This window comes from Rattus rattus, chromosome 8 (genome assembly GCF_011064425.1).
Source record: "Rattus rattus isolate New Zealand chromosome 8, Rrattus_CSIRO_v1, whole genome shotgun sequence".
NCBI classification, from domain to species: domain Eukaryota; kingdom Metazoa; phylum Chordata; class Mammalia; order Rodentia; family Muridae; genus Rattus; species Rattus rattus.
In genome coordinates, this window is record NC_046161.1 from 52,008,987 (window position 1) to 52,032,678 (window position 23,692).

General features: G+C 52.2%; 1 protein-coding gene across 1 annotated transcript; it reads left to right on the forward strand.

The window, feature by feature from the left end:
- The first annotated feature begins 2,414 nt into the window (after positions 1–2,414).
- Positions 2,415–21,864, forward strand: Stra6 (signaling receptor and transporter of retinol STRA6). The gene is given in 20 exon segments (XM_032909610.1): positions 2,415–2,586; positions 3,204–3,332; positions 7,050–7,116; positions 7,433–7,518; positions 8,589–8,728; positions 9,036–9,059; positions 9,234–9,400; positions 11,046–11,168; positions 13,610–13,677; positions 13,861–13,940; positions 14,140–14,201; positions 15,610–15,772; positions 17,323–17,398; positions 18,220–18,353; positions 19,310–19,427; positions 19,512–19,613; positions 20,321–20,484; positions 20,912–21,067; positions 21,608–21,691; positions 21,694–21,864. Coding segments are annotated over 19 exon segments (2,010 nt in total). The 5' UTR covers positions 2,415–2,586; positions 3,204–3,219; the 3' UTR covers positions 21,777–21,864.
- Positions 21,865–23,692: the final 1,828 nt, after the last annotated feature.

The window sequence follows — 23,692 nt, forward strand, 5'->3', positions numbered from 1 at the left end:
CTGAACAGCCACAGCCTGGCTTCTGTGGCTTTGATATGCTTTGATATGCTTGCTACAACAATGTCTGGTGTGGTGCCTCCACATTCTCCGGCTGTGAAGTCACTGAAGACAGTCTTGGGGGAGAAGCCACAATAGAAGAATCTGTCGGCTGGTTGCCACAGAGGTAGGGCTAAGACCCAACCGGGAGTAAGGAGTCACTCAAGGCTGCAGGGGCAGAACCACCACTCGACCACAGGTAGTCTGCCTCTCCCTAAATTTTCCTACCCTCTGCCATGTGGGAACCTGCCCTGCTTTCCTTGCTCTGCCCCAGGCGCTGGCCCCAGTGCTGCTTCTGGGTCCATGGGAACAGAGAAAGACAAAGCTTACACTTTCCTTATCCCTGCCAGGGAGGCAGGGCTGCCACCAAGGTGGCTGTGCATCTCCCTAGGGAAAAAGGAGGTGGCATTTCAGAATCTTTGGCAGCATTTATAGGAACACCTCTGGGGAGCAGATTTGGTACAGGGAGGTGGGGTAGTGACCAGACCTGGCCTTGGCAAGGGGCTATCTACATGGTTTGCCCTTGAGTGGACAGAGGCTCCTTTGGGTGTCTGATAGGGCCCCTCCTCCCTTCAGGTTTAGGCTGCATATAGCTGGTTCTGAACTGACCGTCTCCCCTTTCCTTCTCCCACTGTATTTTCTCTTCAGTTCTGATGGTTCATGGTGGACTGCCTCTTTCTAACCTCCCTAAATGCTAAAGTTCATGGAATGACTTATGACATCAGTAGGTGAGACACAGCTCAGAGATAATCGGAATGAATGAGTGAGCCAGGCTTGGGAGGTAGCAGGGAACCCCTCTAAGGCAGGATAAAGTTGACAAGTAGAGATATCCAGCCATTGTCTTGTTCAAGCAGTGGCCATAGTCTAGGGGTGAGCTCTCTTTGTTAAAGGTATCATGAGAGGCAGGGTTGAGATATGGGTTGATCGCTCTCTACACTGAGTGCCTGTGACCCTTGAGGGGTGAAGGCCATGCTAGGCTCTGGCATTGGCGCAGAGGGCTCCAGCAATCTTGGCACATGGCAGCCTTACGACAAAGGGCCATGAGTGAAGAAGAACCATTAAAATAAGTGCTTTTGCCAGACTGGATCTAATGGCTCCGTGATCTCGGAGCCAGGCATAGTCCTAAAGGAAAGAAAGAGAACGGAGGAAGGCAAGGCAGGGCCCTGTCCCCAGAGAGCCCGAGGGGCAGGATTTACCTGACCCCTGATAGCTGATGGTTCAGTGTAGGCTTCTGAGTTGCATCCGAGAAAGCTTCATCTTCACAATTCCTCTGTGGGATGGGGAGGAAGACGGAGACTTCTTCCTGGAAGATAAGATGTATGGGAAGGAGGCAACGAAGGTTCGTAGGCCTCAGGCTCCATCCGGTCTGGTGGGCCTGGCTGGCAGTGCAAAGGGCGCCCTGTGAGACTGAGGCTCTGCCCACTCTGAACGTTCACCCTGGAGCTTCCTTCTACAGTGAACAAACAAGCTCCTCTCTGTTGTCTGGGCCTGGGGACCAGCTGGTGTCCTTCAGGGCTCCACCCAAAGGTGATTTTTCTTTCAGGAATTCTTTTGCAAACACAATTCCCACGGGACTGGTCAGGACAACCTTCCCCCTGCAGCCCCCAGGCTCTGGAGGTTATATAATATATGTTGGTAGGCTAGTCCTCCAAACTGTGCACTTTCTAGTCCTAGCATCCAAAGCAGTGCTGGCACATAGTAGGTGGTCAGTAAGTTTCTGGTCAAAGAATAAATGAATGAATGAATGAATGTCTTTTTTATAAGGATGGGAGGTGTCAGATAGCTCCATGGGTAAAGGTGCTTGCCACCAGAGACCAGCGACCTGTGCTCTTGTCCTCTCCAGGACCCACATGATGGAGAGGGGGGATGGATTTCTATAAGTTGCCTTCTGCCATGGCATGTGTGCTGCCCCCCAACTACACACTCACAAAATAAATAAATGCTATAAAAATGCTTTTAAAGCTTATCTGGACGGGGCCATGGCCCAAATCCCCTGTGGAGTGTTGAAGGATTGAAAGCCTCAGACTGTCAGGTCGAGCTGAGAACAGCTCTCTGCTTTGTCTGCCTCTTGCTCCTCCCCACAGGCTGGGCCAGGGAAGGGAGGGGGCAGCCAGGGGTCCAGCTCCTCTGGGAGGATAGGAAAACCCTCACCCCTTCACCGGGGCTGGAACAAGAACAGCAGCAGGCAGGCGAAGTTCATCTTCTCGCAGGTCTGGTTTGAGTTTGAAGGACTCATTTCCGCCTGTGGGGGTGAGTTATCTTCTTGTGAAATCAAGTCGTAAGAACAAAAAGGTTTTACTAGTGTAACACGTGTGTTCTCCCTCATATATACTCAGGAGACCATGTGGATAGGTTCCCTCCCTGTCTCCGTGGCCAGCCCCAGTAGGGTGTTGCCTTAAGATGCCACGATGCTGGGTTCTGAAGAGGGGCTATGCCTAGGCAGAGAGCTTGGGGCAGGTGCTGGAGGTAGACATGCGCACGGTCAGCAGCCATTCGTCTTCGGGGTCTCATCAAGAGTTATGGTGTGTTCCCAGCACTGAGGCTGAAAAGGTAAAGAGGCTGGCTAGGGGCAAATGAGACTGGGGGATGGTCTCAAGGGAGCCTTGGTGAAGAGGGGAGGGCTTGGGCTGGACCCCAGAGCAGGAGGGGTGGAGAGACCAGCTGCAGGACAGACCAAGTGGAGCCGGCCACAGCCCGCCCACCCTTTCATCTCTGCGGCTCCTTCCTCCTTGGTCCCCCTTTCTACTCTGTCTGTGGGTCCATCTGGGTGGGCTTGGGGCGGGGAAGGAAGGGGTCTCTGCGGGCAGTTTGCACAAGAGGAATCTTTGAAAGTGAACCAGCTGGTAACAGGTCATTTGGTCCCCAAGCGCTCCCAGCAAGAGCCCGAACCTCCAGGGGTGCAGAATACTCTGTCAGACCAGGCAAGATTGGGTAGGAAAGTTCAAGAGGAGACTCCTGTGTGCCCCCACACAGCCCCACTGCCCCTCCTCCAGCTCTCCCCTGACCTGAAGTCCCAGACGACTTTTCCCAGAGAGCTAAAAGCAAGAAAGTAACCTTTAGGATTAAAAAGAAATGTTCCTTTGTTTGTTTCTTTCTTTTTTTTTCCTTTTAAGCCTCTTTTCACATTTGTATGCCTCCCCCTTCCCTCCCCCTTGTCTGGGGTCAAGGAAGAAGAGCTGGAGCATGGAGTCCCAGGCCTCTGAGAATGGAAGCCAGACCTCCTCCGGGGTGACAGATGACTACAGCAGCTGGTACATCGAGGAACCTCTAGGAGCTGAGGAGGTGCAGCCAGAGGGGTAAGTGTGGCAGTTGGCTCAGGCAGCCATCAGAGCCGGCTCTGGTAGAGAGGTTGCCAAGATGGAGGCAGAGAGACCCCGGGCAAGTGTCTAAGATTGGCTTTCCCATTTATCTGCTGTGTGACCTCTCAGCAGCTCGCAGCCTTTCTGGGTCTCAGACTTTCTATAAAACCTGGGGACAACAGTTCTTGATCTGTTATTAAGAAGAGCTTGAGGCCATGTGGATGGGGAGCAGTGTGTGTGTGCGTGGGGGGGGGCTGTCACAGACCACTGTGATGATTGGTGTAGGGTTTGTCCCTGGGGCTTTACAGGCATAGGAAAGTCAGGAACTTTAGGAGAAAAAAACCTGGGAAGCCAGGGGCCACACTGGGGCACACCGTTATCTCTGGACCACTCTGAGGGGAGGGAGTTTGGGAAGGAATGGAGAGAGAGAGGAGGCCTTGTTCTTGAAGCAAGTGTACAGGCTAGTCCAAGGAGGGCCTGCAGGTAGGTCAGCTTCCCCTCACCCCATGGTTGTTCTGAGAGCTCCTGGCCTAGACCCTTCCTATCTGTGTTTAGTTTGGCCACCTTGGCGGAGGAGCTGGGGTTTTCTGTGGCATGGTAATGCTCTCCCCTAAGACTGCCTACCTCTGGGGTACCCTGAGTTTGGCTCTCCTCTGAAAGGTGAGGCAGAGAGGTGGGGGGTGGGGTGAGATGGGGTGGAGGGGTGCTACGAAGCCAGATGTGTGCACATCTGTTCACCATTAAAATCTGAAACTGGAGAAGGAAAAAATGCTCAAGTGTTTCCCCAGAGGCTAGGACTGCATCCTGGCTTGGTTGGGGTCACCCAGCAGGGATTGAGGCCCCACCCAGGCTCGAGGGAAAGAGCTGTTGTTTGGAGGACTTAGGGTTCTGGCCACCTGCAGGAGAAGCCTGTGGTCAGCCAGACTGTGACTCCCCCTCTCTCAGCCTCCCCAGCTCAGCCACACAGTGGTGGACTAGAGGAGGGGCCTAGCCTCTCCAAGGAAACTAAGCTCTTAACTTGGGGTAAGGAAGGACCCAATCAGAAACCGTGTCCTTGTGAGTATCAGGGACCAACTGGGCACAGGCTGGAAGCCAGGTGCCTGTAACGAGCTCTTGCTGGGATATCTGTGTATAGTCTCAGAATAGAGTAAGTGTATGGTGGGGACTGGGTCTTCAGAGAAAAGGGTCTATAGAATGAAGGGGATTACTGGAATTTACCATTTTAGGGGGAAAAACAAGTCTAGACACCACCCCCTCTTCTTTCCCTCCTCCCCCAGAGATGAGGAAGGAGGCTAGGAGGGAGTACAGGGGATTCCCTAGGAGATGAACTTGAGTTCACCTCTCCCTATGTGAGTCAGACACCCCAGGGGTGTGCTACATCAAAGCTTTGAAGAGTTCCAGGATGCAGACTTTCTGTACCTTAGCGTGTAGTGTACCGTAGGATGGAGCTGGGGTGGGGCCCCAGGGTGAGGATAGACTCAGCCACAGGCTTCTTGCACAGGCAGGCTCCACAGTATTTTAGTGCCTCTCATGCCAGCTTTAACCTTGCCCTGGCCTTCCTCTGGACCAACCGAGAGACTTGTCTAGTGCTAGCCACACTGCCTCCTCTGTTGTCAGGCTCTCTCCATAGCCCTGGGTACCCCTTTCCTTCTTTTCCTAGGGAGATGCAGAACTGTCCAACTGAAGCCCAAAAGCACCTTAAAGGTCACGTGTGCATTGCCGTGATCCAGTGCCCAACAAGAAGCCACTTCAGGGAGGAAGGGATTGTGTGGCTCATGGTTTGAGGGCCCAGTCCATCAGGGCAGCACAGGCATAGCAAAAGGTGCTTACGAGCATCTGGGCAGTAAGGAAACAGCAGGACGAGTGCTGGTACTGTGCCCAGGTGGTGGTACTGTCCATGTTCAGGAAGGGTCTCCTCCTTTCTGTTCCTTTTCTCTGGAACACCCTCGAAGACAATAGCAAGAGCTGCCCCACTGATTTCTAGGCATTGCTAATGCAGTCAAGCTGACAATGAAGACTGCTGACCCTCTCAACTACTTCTCAGAAGCCACATAGAACTTTCTGTCTCTCCCCTCTACACTCTTTAGTACCTGTTTGTATCTCTCCTGAGGTACAATTCTCCTGAGAGGGAATTCTCAGTGGTCCTCCTGGTAATATCTATGTTATCCTCTGACCAATCATACAAAAGCTGAGTCCCCACCCATGGACAGCGAACACATTAAACTAGGTGTCAGCTAGAAACCTTACGTTCAGTAAGGACCAGAGGTTCTGAAGACAAGTCCCTAAATAAGGTTCCCAGGCTTGGAGAGGCTTCTAGTTTGATGTGGGTTTGTGAGAAAGTGGCCAAGCTACTTAAAGGTCAGTGTGCTGCATCCCTGTCCTGGCAAGGCTGGAAGTGCTGGGCTGAGCAGAAACTAGACACGGAGAAGGGTTTAGGGACTAGAGGGATGCTCCTGAGGCCCTAGGGCTGGTCAGAGCTCCACCCATTCCCCACACTGCAAGACCTAAGCTCAGACAAGATACCCGTCCCCCACTCTCCTGCATGGCAGGCACATTCCCACTAGGAGCAGCTTTGCTGGGACTAGAAGTGGTGCAGGAAAGACCCATTTGACCTTCTCCACCTCAATGATGAGCTCAGGAAATCCTGCAAGAAAGATGGATGGAGGAGGCTGACCGTGCAGGTGATCCCAGGACTCTGCACACGTCTTTACTTCTCTTTGCGATCTAGCAAGTTGGGGTGTCCTAACCTCCTGGCAAGGCAAACCAAGCCACAGCATCAACTCCTTTCAACTTCAGCCTTTCCCTAGTCCCTCTCCCCAACTCTTCACTCCCCCCACCCCATCCCACATGCCACAGTCCCATCTTCTCAGGCCTCACTCACCTTGGACACCTCCCTCTACCTCTCAGACCCAAGCCTTGCAGGCTAGAAAACCATCAGTCCTGTTACCCAGCCTCCTCGCTTACCCATCTGTAGCCTCAAGCTTTCTCTGCCATGGGAGGCAACCATGGAAGTTACTTTTGTGGTCCTCACTGAGCTCTTTCCTTCTGTGCTTAAGTCACCTTCAGAGCGGGACATCTGCCAGCCCCCAGGGAGCCTCTGTGGTGATTAGGGAAAAGAATACTTCATTTAGTGTGTTCAGCTCAGCAGGTGCAGGACATGGAGGGCTGTATGGCCTCGATTTCTGACCATTTTTATTTTCTTGGCCAAGCATCCTTGGGCAGTTTGTGCAAACTGTTTCGCTGTACATTAACACTTTTAATGAGATGGACTGGGAAAAGAGAGAGGTTCCTTCCAGTCCTGGATCAATCAGGCACTAGAAGCAAGTCAGACAGGACTAAATGCTAGACTGTTTGATTCCGGTAGTCTGCTCAACCTCTGCTCCATGAAGGAGTCTGTGAGGCTAGGAGCAGCTGGGGTCCCCTAAAGGTGGATGGATGAGGAGGATGCTTGGAGGATAGAGATTGTCTAGGTGAGCGAGAATAGATATTTAGACCAAGCTTGCTTACTCTGTGTCTCCCAAGATTCTCCTTTCTCTAGCCCTATAGCATGACACAGGGCCAGCATAGCACAGGGTCTGGGGGTCCAGACTCACCCTGAAAATCAGAACTGAACAGACTTGGGTGGGGACTGAGGGAGATGCTGGTGAGGCCTCCTCTGTGGGCAATGCCTTAAAGCCTACCTACAGCTAAACCTGTGGATCATTTGTTCCACAGGGCGAATCCCCCTTGCCAGGCCACTGTACCGCCTGCCCTGCACCATGTCTGCTTGGCCTCACTGTCGGTAAGTCCAGCCTGCCTTGCCACCCACTGCCAGTCCAGGCAGAAGGATCTATGTTCCCATTTGGTATGGTGCTAGAGACCTAGCGTCCCCAGGGAAGGTTATTTGGGAGTTCTCCCTACAGGGATCCCAAGCCTGAAGTGATGACCTACTCTGTCGTCTTTTAGCCAGTCTCTAAGATGTCATCTGAGTATGCAATTGGGTGGGTGAGAAGTGTTTTTTTTTTTTTTTTTTTTTTTGAGACTGACAGGGACAAATCTTGGAACTCAGATCTCTGGGAAGCCTGACATCCAAGCCCTGTGCTTCTCTCTTCCTCCAGCTCCTGGCTCTGCTGCTGCTGGCCTTACTGGTGAGACGTCGCAGGCTTTGGCCACACTGTGCTCATCGCAGACCTGGACTGCCCAGGTTTGTGCTAGACTCTGCAAAGCCCCATTTGAGACCCAGCTGATAAGGCTCCTCTAGGAAGTTGGGTGACTTCTTAGATGTTTAAAGCCAACTCTGACTTCAGGAACAGCCCTGTCTTTCTCAGTCTGGAGCCCTTTCTTGGCTTAGGCTGGTAGGTATAACAGGAGGTGAAGAGGCTACTCCATCTACTTGCTTGAGTGTTTAGGACATGGAAGAAAGGATTCTAGAGAAACGTAGGTCCTGGTATGTAGCCCTCAGACTTAGAGTGGTCATTACCCCCTGATGCTGTCTCAGAGATGTTTCTCTTGAGAGCGTTTTGGGATTGTGAGTAGTGAGCAATCGCCCTGTGTTCTCTATGGCGCCCTGTGGCCTCTATGGCGCCCTGCAGCCTCTATGGCTACAGCTTTCTTTTCCTTTTTCCTTTGGCTTTCCTTTGCAACTCTGGAGAGTGAGCTAGGTGTCATCCTGAGGGCATGGGACTGGGCTGGCTGGAGAGGAAGACTGCAAACATTGGAAAAGGTGCCAGCCACAAGCCCCGTGGGAATGGGAGACTGCTGTGAAAGCACCCCGAGATTCTGCTTGGCGCAGGGAGAATTCTCCTTTGCTGTGGGCAGCAGACGAAGCGGGCTGGGGCTCTCAGAGCACCAGGACAAGCTAGAGTAGAGAAGCAGAGAACCCGAGCCTGGGACTGCCGTGCCCTCTGTCTGCCCTCTGCTCTGGTCCACACCCAGCCCAGGGAGGCTGTCTTTACACAAGGATGTTATGACTCTGTGTTCTCTGAAGATCTGCCAGCCCAGACTGACAGATCTCTTCAGGAGGAGGCGGCTGTTTCCTGGAGCTCCCCTGGTGGGCGGAGTATCTGGAGCTTGTTCTCAGCGCCTTGTGCCCCAGGGCCCATCTCAGGATGGGTTCTAGGCTCTCAGCAAGCATGCTGGCAGTGAATGAACAGATGGTGAAGAAATCCTGCGCCCCTCTGGACAATAGACTTGACCGTTCAGGGAGCACACTATGGAGGGGCGAAGGCTCAGGGACTGACTGCCTTCTTGTTATCCTGTCCCTGTCTATGGCAGCCCTGTGGATTTCTTGGCTGGGAACCGATCCTGGACAGTTCCCACTGCTGTCTTTGTGGCCCTCTTCAGCAATCTGTGCCTGTTGCTCCCTGATGAGAACCCACTGCCTTTCCTGAACCTCACCGCAGCATCCAGTCCAGGTATCCAGCAAGAGATCCTGGAGCTGGCCTGATGGGGACAGGCCGGGGTGGGGTCCTGGTTTATTAAGGTTGGCTGGGGGAGGTGACGGCAACAGGAACAGCTGTCAGTAGGGGGTACCGCTGGCCGCAGGATGACCTTTTTAGACCAACAGTCTCCACAAAGGGTGGGAAACATTAATAGCTCAAGTTTACAATAGAGAGAACTAAGGGTCAGAGAAGAAAACAGTGATAAGTAGTACTTAGTTTATTCAGTACTTACTCAGGCACTGCACTAAGCACTTCTCCGTTTGCCTTTGCCTTTCTACAGATGGAGAGCCGGAGACATCAAGAGGTAACTTGGCTAGGATCGCAGAGCCTTTGCTCAGATCCGAGCAAAGTGAGCTCTCACGCACTGGGACAGCTGAGGGGCTTGGAAGATGGAGACATAAAAAGCATCTCTCGTAGGTATGGTCTAGGCCCTGAGTCCTTCTCTCTCTTAGCGTCTCTCATTTGTTTCTCTCTCTAGGGCCCTGGAAGCTCCTGGCTCTGCTCTACTACCCAGCCCTCTACTACCCTCTGGCTGCCTGTGCTACGGCAGGGCACCGAGCTGCATACTTACTGGGTACTGTGCTATCTTGGGCTCACGTCGGTGTTCAGGTCTGGCAGAGAGCAGAGTGTCCTCAGGACCCCAAGGTAACCCTGGCTCCCAGTGGCCTAGCGCAGAAAGGTGCGCCTGCCTGACTCTCACATCTGTCCACACACGGGGCTTCCTTGCTCTCCTGTCATTCTCGGGATCTCATGCCCATCAACCCACGTCAGCACCAAGCTTGGCTGCTCTGGGGTTGAGACCTGGGGCAGGGATCTGTGTCCTGTCCCCAGCGGCTTTCAGCCTAGGAGGGCAGAGTGGAGGACGCCTACAGCTGCTCTCCCCTGATTTCTGAGTCTTTCTTTGGGCAAGAAGAATAGAGAGAGGCAAGTGCTGCGGGGGGAAATAACCTCAGAGTTCTAAAGGAGAATTCTAGAACCCCAGAACTAGCTTTACTGGCACTGGCAAGGGACTATGAAGTTCCCCAGTCCAGACCCAAAAAGAAATGGCGTTTCAGTTTCCTAGCCAGACAATTCCAGTTTCACAGCTTCGCCACTTCGTTCATTCAGTCAACAAACATTTCCAGGCTTTGAGATATGCCTGTGGACAAAATAAAGCAAGTCCCTAGCTTTCTAGGAGCTGTCCTTCCAGAAGTAGAGACACAATACACAAGCAAGGTGGTACTACCTAGTGCTGAGTGCTCTGAGAGAAGTGGCACTTGCCTGGGACTCAGTTTCCCCACTTGTCAAAGGAGTTGGTAACACCAATCTCTCCAGGAAGATGAAGATTAGGAATTGTTTTTAAAGTCAAGTATCATGGATACCACCTGTAATCCCAGTTCTTGGGAAGCTGAGGCAGGAGGATGACTAATATGAGGCCAACTTGAACTGCATAGCTAGCTAGACCTTGGCTCAAAATAGAAAACAAAGCCCCCATTCCCCAACACAAAAATCTAAGAGGTTTTTTTGCCAAGGAACTTGGATACTGTTTAGCACCTAGAATTTGGTGTACATGAAGCCCTCCGCCCTCAAAATAAATCCCATATAGAATTGAAAGTTGAATGAAGGAATATGGAAGGAGACGACCTAGGGAGGTCTCACATGGATTCTGGAGCATGTACTAGATCAATTGTACTAGACACAATTAGGCCTTTGTCTAATTTATTTTTAGATTTAACTTTTTAAAAAAAATGTGTATGAGTGTCTGTATGTACGCATATATACATAGACATACACAAACATATACATCACATGCATGTAGCACCGTGGAAGCCAGAAGTGGGCACCAGATCCTAGGAACTATAGTTGCAGACAGCTGTGAGTTGCCACATAGGTGCTGGACATCCAACCCAAGCCCCTAAAGAGCAGCCAATAGTCTCCACCGCTGAGCCATCTCTTCCCCACCCCCTTTGTCTAGTTTTTAACAGTATGTGCCCTAACATGCTGGTCCGCACCCCCTTTGTCTAGTTTTTAACAGTATGTGCCCTAACATGCTGGGAGCACAGAAACGGAGAAAGCGGGTGGCAGGTTGCAAGTCTCACTGAAGTCCATGGGGGTCCAGGACGAGCTTGTGACACATTCTTTAGGGTCTGCTTAGGCCACTGGGGCATAAGATGGGGAGGTAACCTAGTCTGGAGGCCCTAGAATTAGAGGCTTACCATGGTTCCTGGGTCATTCCCAGTGCCCTGTGGGGTGGAAATGGATCCTGGAAAGAAGGCAGAAGGCAGGTCTAATTGACTGTCTGTCTGTCCAGATCTACAAGCACTACTCCTTGCTGGCCTCCCTGCCTCTGCTTCTGAGCCTTGGATTCCTGAGCCTTTGGTATCCAGTACAAGTGGTGCAGAGTATCCGTCATTGGACGGGAGCAGGCTCCCAGGTAAAAAGGTGCAGGCAGGGCGCTCCGGGGTTTACCTCTCTCTCTCTCTCTCTCTCTCTCTCTCTCTCTCTCTCTCTCTCTCTCCTGTGTGTGTGTGTGTGTGTGTGTGTGTGTGTGTGTGTGTGTAACAGAGAGGTGGGGGGAGAGAGAAAGAGAAAGAGAGAGACAGAGAGACAGAGAGAGACAAAGACAGAGACACCCTGGGTCAGAGGACAACTTTTGTGAGTTTTCTTTTTCCACCATCTGGGTCCTGGGGTTCAAACTCAGGTTGTCAGGTTCATCAAGCACTTTTACTCACTGAAAGCCTCAGGAAAAAAATCAGAGTAACTGTTTTGTATTGTCCTCCCTCCCCAGGCCGAGGGCTGAGCCAGGTTCTTGAAGATCTCCAGGGTACCCAGGCTGTAGGCAGAGTGGGGACTCAGCAAAGCAGAACTACATTCAGGGATTCAGTTCTTTGAAACCCCTGAGGGTTGCAGCAACGAGCTATCCAAGAGTCCTTCCTGTGAGTCTGCAGAGTTCTGCAGATGTCAGGCTGGTCCAGGAAGCTCATTCTGAACTGATCTGAAGTGTTGGATGATGTCAGGTGCAGGGGAGTGTGGGCTGGTGGAAGGGGCTTCCTGGAGTCAGAATTCCGTGAGTGTCAAGGACAGAGAGCAGCTGGAGCGGGAGAGATGCTGACGAAGGACCGAGTTGGTCATAGGGGTGGGGCTGTGCTCTTTATACACAGACTTGTGCCCTGGGCAGAATGAAGCTCAGATACTCTACAGGCAGAGGCTTTATCTGTTGGAAGAGCGCTTGCCTAGCATGCATAAGACCCTGGGTTTTTGGTCCTAAGCACCAAGTAAATTGGGCATCGTGCCTCTCAGAACTTGGGAGGCAGAGGCAGGAGAACCAGAAGTTCAAGGCCAGTGTAAGATATAAAAGATAATGATTTTTTTTAAAAAAGAAAGTATTATGAATTGTTTGGAGGAACGGATGCTATAAATGGATGCCTCATGACAAGAGAGGCAGGGCTTAGTAATTCTTGAAAATTACTAAGAACTTATCAAGAAAGGCTTCTAGGCTTCTCCCACATGTCAGGCTCTGGCTGGATGTTGGGACTTCAGAACCCACTGACTCGGACCTCCAGCAGGTAGTGCCTTGTACCGGCTGGGAGATGGGCACCACCGTAAACCCAGTGACACAAGTCTGTAGCCATAGGATTGTGGGTGCAGAGGTCATGAGACCTCCTAGGGAGGGGGGAGGCCAAGGAGAGGGCCCAGATGGGGTGAGTAAGGAAGGCTGGAGGGGGAAAGCAAGTGCAGAGAGATGAGTGAGTTGCTGGCCGCAAACCCAGCCTGGCTGAATGTCTCTGAGCACAAGCATGGGCTTGAACAACACAGCTCCCCTCCCCCAGCTGACCTAGGGCAGGTAGCTGAGAAGCGGGGCCACCCAAGGTGGTGTTCTTTGGGGTTCATGCTGCTCGGGTCACAGATAGGCAGAGGCCTTGGCAGGCACCGAGCTGGAGCTAAGGCGAAATGAAGGGCGTGGAGAGGGGAAGCCTGTGGACTCAGGAGGCTTATCCCGTCCAGGAGACCCTTGCCTCTTGGTTTGCCTCCAGATCTGCTATCCATATGTAGCAGGATCCTAAGTGCTCACCACCTGCTCTCCTGAGATTTACATTCTCTCTGCAAAGCCTAGGGTCCCCCAGAGGACACAGAAGGCCATGTCCCCAGAGACAGGGTTTCTTCTGCCCCTCCTTCTTTCCTTCACACTTCCAAGAGAATTAAATCCTTTTGGACATCAGTCAGAAAGATTTAAGCCACAAGGGACTCAGTTAAGCTTTTGAGACCCACTCCTACCCTGGGTCTCCAGGTTGCCCTGGTAACAGGTGACCCTGGCCTGTATTCTCCCACTGATCCAAACAGAAGTTCATCCCACCTTCCCATGTGCCTCTGCCACTGTGCAGGCAGCTTAAGGCCTGGAATGTGGCTTGGGTAAATGCCCTTACCCTGTGATCTTCCTAGAGTAAGCCACGGCAGGAGGGGAACCTAGGGTATATGCCCTAGACTGGCACCATCTTTCGCCCTGAGCAGCAGTGAGCCCATGGGGCCCAGGCTTTCCCTTGGCCCTGGTCCTGGCCATAGGAGGACAGAAAACCAAGATCTGACTAAGAAGGAGTCTTGGGAAGAACGTCCCAGTATTTCAGGTTCCGTGATAGGAGTTTGACTATTTATGAAGGATGTAGCTCTCCAGGGTGTGACCCTTGTCCCCATAGATCATAGATCAGCCTCCCCACACTCTACCACCACTGTCCTAATCAGGAGGCATTGCAGAAGCCACTTGGTGTCCATTCATTCGTTCACTCGTTCTTTCGTTCATTCATCCATTCAGTGTCCTGGGCCAGGGCTCCAGGGACTGCTGGTGGCAGATCTCAGACATTGCAACACTTGTCCATACAGGGGCTGCAGACCAGCTACTCGGAGAAGTATCTGAGAGCCCTCCTCTGTCCAAAGAAGCTGGACAGCTGGTAAGGTCTGGGCATGCCTCAGCAGGCCGAGTAGGGCTGGGGGAGCAGTGTGTGGGAGGGTAGGGCTGAACGAGTGCTGTGGAGGGGGTTCCTGTTAGTGTCATGGTGCTGGGACCCAACTTGAACGTGGCCTTGAGCAAAGGCCTTTCTCCTGAGGCTCAGCCTCCCCTGATCTGTCTGCAGCTCCCATCCCGCCTCTAAGCGTAGCCTCCTGTCTCGGGCCTGGGCCTTTTCCCAGCATTCCATCTACACTCCAGAGCCAGGTATGTGATGCAGCAGAGGCCCAGAGTTAAGAGGAGCCTTTTCCCAGAGAAGCTGGTGGGAAGGGTCGGCTTATTCCTCAGAACCCTCAGAAGGACAGCTGCCAGTCTTGGACAAGGAGCACACTGGCCTGGCTTGGAAGGGATGGGGCCAGAGGCTGGGTCACATTGTTCTCCACATGCCTTCTTCCGGCGACTGTAGGATTCCGCCTGCCCTTGAAGCTGGTGATCTCGGCCACCCTGACAGGAACAGCCACTTACCAGGTGTGTCCTGCTGTTTGCAGTGCCCATTGTCCCTGAAACCCTGTCCTCGGCCCTCCACACGTGGGACAACCCAGGCCCAAATCAGACCCCCCTCCCCGTGTGCCCCTTATCCAGCCAGCTGTTCTGCTTCTTGGAAACAACAGCTTACACAGTGGGAGGGATGCTAGCCCTTAGCAGGTTTATGTAATGATTCGTAAGTTTCAACGTCATATAAGCATGGACTTAAATTGTACTTCCATTGTGCACCTCCTGGGTGACCTTGGCCAAGTTTCTCCACCCCCGTGAACCTATTAGTTCTTCTGTAAAATAGAAGAAATAAACTCACTTTTCTACATGGGGAGGATTTTGTGAGTCGCCATGTTTGATAAATCACCACCACCTTTAGCGCAATTCCGGAAAACAAATGAAATACCCAGGGACCGAGGCTGTGGCTTAGTTGGTAGAGTGTGCCTAGCATACACGGAAGCCTGGGTTCATCCCCAGCATCGCTTAGACATAAGCCTGTAATCTCAGCACTTAGGAGGTGAGGCGGGGGCTCAGAAGTCCAAGACTGTCCCTAGTGACAAAGTGAGTGTGAGGCTGGCTTGGGCTGGAGGAGACCCTGTCTGGAAAAGACAAACAAATAAGAAACAGAACAACACCACCAACCCAAACTCCTGAGGTGATATAGATCTGATTTATCTCCATTTTACAATCAGGGAAAACGAGGCACAGCGAACCCGACTCAGCCAAGTTCCCACAACTAATATTTTAGAGCAGCCAAAATTTGAACCCAAGAATGTCTAGCTTTAATACTCATTTGCTTTCTTTCCCAGGGAAAAGTTGGACTCTCTCTCACACACCTACGTGAGGGGTGTGTGTGTGTGTGTGTGTGTGTGTGTGTGTGTGTGTGTGTGTGTTCGTGCATGCATGCCAAAGGACAACTCCCAGGATCATTCTTTAGTTGCCGTACACCTTGCATTAAAGACAGAATCTCTCACTGGCCTGGCCTGGAGCTTGCTGGGCAGGCTAGGTGGCCTGGTTAGTGAGCACCAGGGATCTGCCTGTCTTTGCTTTCCCAGTGCTAGGGTTATAAGCAAGAGCTACTGTGCTCCTCTTTTAAATGGGCTCTGGGAAATCGAATTCCGGTTCACCAAGCACCTACTGACTGAACTATCAGCCCAGCCCAAAGTTGGAAATGCTTAGATAGACAAGTAGAGGTAAATAAATAGGTGTAGCCTATCTTTGACGTGGTGGGCTGAAGTCATACATTCATGTCACGTTCTGTTTGAAGAGAGAACCTGTTCTCAGGGCAGTTTAGGGACATGTGGCTGCAGCTGGTTAGAGTCTCCTCTAGCAGACTAGGAAATACTTTTTCAGGGTGGTACACACAGCTGGTCCCTTCGTCCTCACAGTGGGGCTTTTCCAGGTGGCCCTGCTGTTGCTGGTGAGCGTGGTGCCTACTGTGCAGAAGGTGAGGGCGGGGATCACCACAGATGTCTCCTACTTGCTGGCCGGCTTTGGGATCGTGCTCTCTGAAGACAGGCAGGAGGTGGTAGAGCTGGTGAAGCATCACCTATGGGCCGTGGAAGGTGAGATCGCTTGATGTTCCTTAACATAGTGGGGATGAGAGACAGGCTACTGGATGTGGTTTTAGTCTGCCCTGAACACAAGGGATGCCCCTTCCTGTTCTGGGTCTCCACTTCTCATCTCAAAATGGGAGCAGTTGGAGCTTCCACATCTGTGCAGTCTATGATCCTTTTTAACCTCTGTGACATCTCCCTCTCTCCCAGTCCCAGTATCTTTGACTAACTCTCTAGCTGTAGTGAAAGAGAAGCCCGTGGCTATATGACCTCAGGGTAGAGAAGGAGGAGAAGACTAGTAGGTGGGATGGGGGCTGGAACTTATGGGTAATAAATCCCTCTTGGCACAGGGTACAGCCTGCTAGGATACCTTCTTTGTCTTCCCAATCCTTGTCTGTCTGAACCGTATCCTTCTTCCTGCTTCCTATGAAATGAGCCTCAAGGCTCACCACCAGTCACACCTTATAGCGACCTTCCTATCCACCCCCTAGCCTCTCCCAGAAGTTTGTGGGAGACACACAGAATGGGACTGGCCTCAGGTTGTATAAGGGGGCACAGTAGATGGAATATAGATCCCTGAAGCCCAAGTTTGGGCTTCCTTCCACCTTGCCACAAAGTCTGAGAGTCATATCTCATGGGGACATGCTCCATTGGCCCACTTGAGATTCCCTTACTGAAATGACCATTCTGGCTTTGGGGGGGGGGACTCGCATGCAATGGTTGGAGCTTAGGCAGCCAACGTTGCAGATGGAGGTATGGTTGCTTTAAATATTTTCCTGACAACATCCTTGTTCCACAGGCCAGGACATGCTGGCAGTGCAAAGCAGAGCAGGGAAGGTGCAGAGGCATGAGCTGTCAAGGCCTCCCTGAACAGTTCCTGTGAGAGACCCTGTGCATTGCTGTGAGGGTCTAGAGTGAGGTTGGCTGGTGTGTGGGTTTGGAGCATGTCAGTTGCACCCACGGTATTGTTATACATATGTTCAGAGTTTTCTATTCACCACTACAGTGGGTGGGGCCTGACTTTATATGACTGAATGGCCTGGGTTGTGAGGGAGAGAGTTGAGAAGAAAGGCCCCACTCAGAGGAGATAGGTAGCAGTTGACACCTCCTTCATTATGGTAGGTAATGAGACACAACTCTCTGTGGCCCGGACAAGGCCACTGATACAAGTGCAGATGGATTTACTGCCAGAGTCATTCTAGGAATTGGGCCACAGCAACATGGCCATCAGAGTGAAGCCTGTGCTTGTCACAAGGCCCCCTGAGCAGAAAGAGAGGAGTTGCAGGCAGATGCCAGGTAGGAATCTCTCATTACAGGGGTTATAGCAATGTAAGCAACAAAACCAAGGTGAAGGCCCTGTCTGTGACTCAAAGCTGCCCTTTCTCTTTCTTGAGTATCATATGTTACTGAGCAGGATGGAGCCATAGACAATGTCAGGCCAGTGTTGCACCCAAGAACTGGAGCTAGACCCCAGTGGTTTCCTCTTAGAATAAAGTGCAGGGGTCTGAGGATCTGGACAAGCCTCTAGCCCCTGCTCTCCTCTGCTCTCTCCCATCCAGCATGTTATATCTCAGCTCTGGTCTTGTCCTGCTCATTAACCTTCCTGCTCCTGATCCGCTCCCTGAGGACTCACAGGTCAGTTACAGGACCTGACACTCAGGTACAGAGATAGGGCAGGGATCTAAGCCCTGAGGACTTGAGGGACCCCAATCCAGGAGGGAGGGACAAGCCACTGTAAGTCAGGCTGCCACAGAGTGCATGCCCTGTCCCCAAGTTGGCTGCGTGTGGTGGGAGGAGAAGGTGGAGCTCACTTACCCTGGGGATGGGGAAACAGGGCCATGGGGCCATGGGGACATGTCTGGTTGTCCTCAAGTTCTGTGAGTGGTACTGTGAGAAGGGGCCCTGGGAGGACTGGTAAAGAAGAATCCAGTTCCAATGGTTGAAGAGGCTGAGGGGTGAAGGGTACCAAAGGCAGGAGTGACTACATGAAGAATATCAGAGGAGTGGATAAAAGTACATAGAGGATGGAATGCGAGCAAGTACTGCGGAGAGTAGAGGGCAATTCAAGAGTTTGTTCTGAGAGATGATTGGTGCAGAGAACTGGTCTACCTTCTCTGGGCACTCACCAGGCCTCAATGTTCCTACTGGAGAACTCTAGACCACAGAGCTAGCCCTACTTGCCCTGGCATTTGAGGCCCTCTGCCTTGCCTTACTCCCTGGTGGCCCAGCTGGGTGCTGGTTCTGTTTCTAGTGGTGGTTCAGGTTCTGCCCTCTGTCTGAGGTCTTCCAGGAGTCTACCAACCTTGCCTCCTCAGGAAGACCACCCCCAGATTGAGTTAACCACCAGGATCCTGAATCCCTGAGGTTCCCTGATACCAGCCATATGCTCAGCCTAGGTTACCATTTAGAGGTACTGTATTGTTGTCCCCCAAGGTCACTATTTGTTCTCAACCCAGGGCCAATCTTAAAGCACTGCACCGAGGGGCTGCCCTGGATCTGGGTCCCCCTCTTCAGAGTACTCACCCCTCTCGCCAAGCCATAGTCTGCTGGATGAGCTTCAGTGCCTACCAGACGGCCTTCAGCTGCCTTGGTGAGCCCACTTGGTTTGTTCCCAGAGCTGGGCCCTGGTGGGAAGTATGGGTACTTGGCAAAGACTTTCCTGGGCTGGGCAGGGCAGTAGGAGGAACACACCTGTCCTTCTTGCTCTCAGGAAGCTTGCTCTGGAGAATGGTGAAGGAGCCCCCAGAAAGGGGGACCCATCATAGGAAGGTACATCTGGGTAATTGTGTACAGGATGGACATAGGTCTGAATGTAGCACATTTAAGGTAGCACATGGATGCTTCTGGTAGGAGAAGTCTGGCCATAGTGAGTTGCCTCAAGGTGAAGGGTTCCTCATTCTGGGAGATGCCAGCAAGGATCCATGGACATGTCAGGGTTGCATAGGGGTGCTGCCCTGAGACAATCTGCTCAAATGACCCTCAGGGACTCTTCTAGACTATGTCTCAAGTTCTCCCCTCAGGCACATGGTATACAACATAATTGAACTTTGAGTACCTGGTTCCTCCTGGAAGTTCAAAGGCCAGGCCTGGTCCTCAGATCTCCTATTCTCACCCAGAGGAGGAGGCAAAGTGTGATGGGGGATGGAGGAAAGAGTAGAACTAAAAGGTTTGTTCCTCAGCTTGGTCAACCTTAGGCCTTCCAAGTCCTTCTGTATACGCCATCCTAGGTGACTATAGCCCGATGGTTTCCATAGCTACACTCAGCACCTACAGGGGTTAAGCTCACAGTCACACATGCTTATTTAAACAGTAATTATGCCCAAGAACTCAGGATCAAGCTGGGGACAATAACATGGATTCTGAGGCCCTTGGAATCTTAAAAGACCATTCCAAGATAGGGACTACTATCCTTATTTTATAGACAAGGAAACCAAGGCTTAGGCAGTGACCTGGAATGGGAGTAGCACAGAAACCCTGGGCTTCCTTGAGTTAACTTGCTCCTAGAGAACCTTTTGTCTGTCCCCTTGTCCCTTCTGCCCCCTGCAGGGCTCCTGGTGCAGCAGGTCATCTTCTTCCTGGGGACCACAATCCTGGCCTTCCTAGTGTTTGTGCCTTTACTCCATGGTAGGAACCTCTTGCTCCTCCGGTCCCTGGAATCCACATGGTGAGTGAGGCGAAGAACAGAGACTTTGGGATTTTCTGAAGGGCCCACTAACAGCAGCCCTCTCCACATTCCACCCACATACAGGCCCTTCTGGCTGACTTTGGTCTTGGCTGTAATCCTGCAGAACATAGCAGCCAATTGGGTCTTCCTAGAGTCTCACCACGGATACCCGGAGCTGACCAACCGGTAAGGAAGGCTCTGAGTTTGTGGTTCCCTCAGACCCCAGACTCCTCTCTCTGTAGATTTTTGTCCTCTAAAAATGCTTCTTTCTTACCTGTCACAGAGCTAATCTTCTTCCAGGAGATCTTTGGGCTGCTGAGAACCCACAGCCTTGCAAGCCCAGGGCTTTGTGTATGGTAGACACACAGTCTACTACTGAGCTGTTAACCCAGCTCTGCCAAGTGTCTTTCTTGCTTTGAGGATCACTAACATCCTATTCCCTCAGATGTTTCACTTTGGAGCAAGGGTGTGGGAAGATCTTGGCTCCCAAGAGGAGCTTGGAGTTTGTGTACAGGGGATCCAGAGAAGGAAGATGGGAATATCGTGGAGGGTTGAGGAGATGACTCCGTTGGTAACGTGCTTGCTATGCAAGCATGAGAACCTATGTTGCTTCTCAGCCCCCACATAAAAAGTTGGGCATTGTGGCACATGTCTGGAAGATCCCTGGGGCTTGTTAGCCAACTTAGTTTTGCTAAATCAGCGAGATCCAAGTTGAATGAGAGATCCGGTCTCAAAAACAAGTGACAGAGGCAGACACCTGAAATGAAACCCTTTTCTTTCTGGGCTGCACAAAAGCACACCCAGTAAGAGTCTAAGGGCAGGAAGGTAAGACCCTGGCCTGGCACAAGACTGTAGGGGAGGCCCACCTCAGCCTTTCTCTTCCCTATCCCCAGGCGCATGCTCTGCATAGCCACTTTTCTTCTCTTCCCCATCAACATGCTGGTGGGAGCCATAATGGCTATTTGGCGGGTGCTCCTCTCTTCTCTCTACAACACTGTTCACCTCGGCCAGATGGACCTCAGCCTGCTGCCGCAGAGAGCTGCCTCCCTGGATCCAGGTAAGGTCACTAGGCTGGGACTGAGGGACTGAGCTGTCCAAGCAGCTGCTGCACCCCGACCTCTGAGCTGATCTGTTGGGGCAGGCTTCTGCATCCACGTGCAGCAGGTGTGTGAGCACTGATAAGGCTCTGTGGTGCGAGGCATGTGTGTGCAATGTGTGCACGCTGCCAGGGCTTCGCAGGTGTGTGCAGTATGTGTGTGCTGAGATGCGCCGGAGCGTCTTGGTGCAGGACAAGCATGTGCAGCAGAGGTGGCTGTGATGTATTCTAACAAGGGTGCCAGTGTCTGTGTACAGTGTGTGGGCTCCATGCTTTGCTCGATGCTGGTGTGTATGCATACTCCCTGAATGCCTCTTTCTGTTTCTGAATACCTCTAGTCTGCCAAGGGCCCCTTATGCCTCAGCCTTCTGTCTCCAACCCATCCTAGGCTATCACACATACCGAAACTTCCTGAGGATTGAGGCCAGCCAGTCACACCCAGGAGTCATAGCCTTCTGTGCCCTGCTCCTTCATGCGCCAAGTCCACAGCCCCGGCCCCCACTGGCCCCCCAGGACAGCCTCAGACCAGCAGAAGAAGAAGAAGGTACTTCTTTACCCTGACTGTGGACATAGATAGAATCCCAGTTTCTCAGGAAGGAGTCATGGAGGCCCCTTCCAAACTAGTGAGCCAGGAAGTCTCTTGTCCTCTGTCTGTCCTTCAGTTTCCTGTTGTCACCCTCCTGCTTGGGTCTCAGGGTACTTTTGTCTTTAACATGGGCTTTCACATACATATGTGTTATATGTGCACGGAGAATGGAATGGCTGTCTTGATCCTCCTCCCTGACTTCCTCCGGAGTGAGGTAATACCTCCTTCTGCCCAGGAGGTCTATGGTAGGGGATACTAGGCCAGCCCTCATCTTCTGCTGTCTGTCTGACAGCCTCACATTCCTTCACCACATCCCCTCCCTGCTCTCCTACTAGCAGGGTAGGATGCTTCTGCAGCCCAGATTTCTGCCCCAGCTGGTAGCTGGAACCCTGGCTTTGTCTGGGGCTTTTAGATTCCTCTCAGGTCTGTGGCCCGAGGAAGCTTGGCTGGGGCTCATAGAAGGCCTTTCTCTCTCCCCCGCAACCCCCTCTCTCTCAGGTATGCAATTGCTACAGACCAAGGACCTGATGGCCAAGGGAGCAGGACCCAAAGGCAGCCGGAGCAGGGCCCGGTGGGGTCTGGCCACACATTGCTCCACAACCCAAGTCTGCAGGCCTTTCGGAAGGCAGCCCTTACTAGTGCCAAGGCCAATGGCACCCAGCCCTGAGGGTGAAGAAAACCACACCACCCTGCTTTTATGTGCTAAGGCACATTCTTGTCTACATCCTCCCTCTCATTCATGTCAGCAAGCCCCTCCCCCAGCAGCAGCTCTGCCAACCAGCGGATCCCTGTGGGATCAGGGGAGTGGAGTCACTGTGTCTACACTACCAGCTTCCAGAGGACTTCGGTCTGTGCTTGTCCACCAGGCTACCAGCTAGGGCTCTAGAGGAAACAGCTAGTGGGTTCTTTGTCCTGGAACGGTCAGGGAAAGGGTGGGCACATTTAGGCCTCTCCTCCGCACACTGGCTCTGCCATCAGCTTGCTGGGCCTCAGTGAGGCCCCTCTTACTCCCTGTTGGTGATGAAAAGCCAGAATATCTCCTATCCCAGCTCGGCCCACCTCAGCCTCCCACCATGAAGGTGGGGCCTGTGTGGGTTTCCTCTCTGCCCCAGCTCTCTGCTTCCTCTCTCTTCCACTCCCGCCCCTTCTTGTGCAGCCAAGTCAGACTCCAAGAGGCCCCACGGAACTGCCCTCTCCAAAAACCAGATATTTTTTTGTAGTTTTAATGCTGTTAGTTGTCATGAAAGAAGTTAGTGTGCTCTCTGTAATAAATGTGCCTCTGAGGAACACTCCTCCTCACTGGAGGAGGGCTCTCAGGGGAACCACCTACACTGTCTGTAAATTTACTCTGAGCTCCATTTGGGACAGTTGGGGGCACTTTGGGTATTCCAGCAGTGTGCTGGGCTGGACACTGGGGAAGTGTAGGGAGAATCCCCGGGTTGGTGTGATATGACTAGGGGCCCTACAATGTCATTCCTAGACAGTATAGATGTTGGACTTTCAGGTTTTAAAGAATGGGCAGGATCTGGGGAGAAGCGACTTCAGGAATGGCAGAGACTCTAGGGAATAAAGAAAGGCTTGGAGGGGGCTCAGGGCAGAGGAGGCTAATGTCAGTGGAGTGAGCTTGCACGGGGCAGCAGAGACACAGACACACTGGGGTCTTGGACAAGATGGAAGATGTATGAATCAGAGAGATGCTCTTCATGTGGTTCTCCCTGTTTAGGTGAGGGAGCCTCAAAATCATGCCTGTTCACTCGCAACCATAGGTCAAACACATGCACGGGTCACCAGAGGCGCCTCCTAGCCATTCGAAACCATATCTGGGCTGCCCAGGGGCCAAAGAAAGCATGCTCTAAGTCCCCCTTAGCCGACTGCAAAATGCCTTCTATGTGGGATATTGGTAATCCACGCAGTCACAGGGGGACCACTCTGATCCCATGTCTCTGCTTTTAACGAGGAGACAGTCATAAGAGAATATAATCTATCTAGGGCACCTAGGAAAGTGTGGGTCAAAGAAAAGGGCCTGGTTCACTCTGGAGGTGGGAGAAGATCCAAGAAAACCTCCTGGAGGAGGTGATGTAGAAAACTGAGCCTACGGGAAGAAAAGGTTATAGTGGGGGAAGGGCAGGCGTAGGGTATGTAAAGACGATGCAGCTTCACAGGCAACGCAAGAAGGCGTAGATAGGAGTGGACCACGTGTGGGGAGCCAGGATAATAGCTGGATGGGAAGTTCATGCTATGGACAGTGGGAGCCCCAAAAGACTAAAGCAAAGGAGTGGCTAGTTCACTAGGGACCCAATAGTCCCCATGCCGCTCTGCCTCAAGGGTAGATGCCAGGTACTAGAACTGAATGAATCTTCCAGATGCCCAGCCTGCTCAGCGGTGAGTGGAGTGGGAATGGACACTGGGCTCCAAGTCAGAACTGTCAAGTCTAAATGGTCAGTCAACTGGACCTTTAAACACTACCTTGTCTTTGTGCTCTGGGGGGAAATAGACTCTCGCGTAGCCCAGGCTAGACTCAAATTTGCTGTGGAGCATAAGAATCTGATCTTCCTGAATGTTTCTTGAGTGCCCACCTTCTGA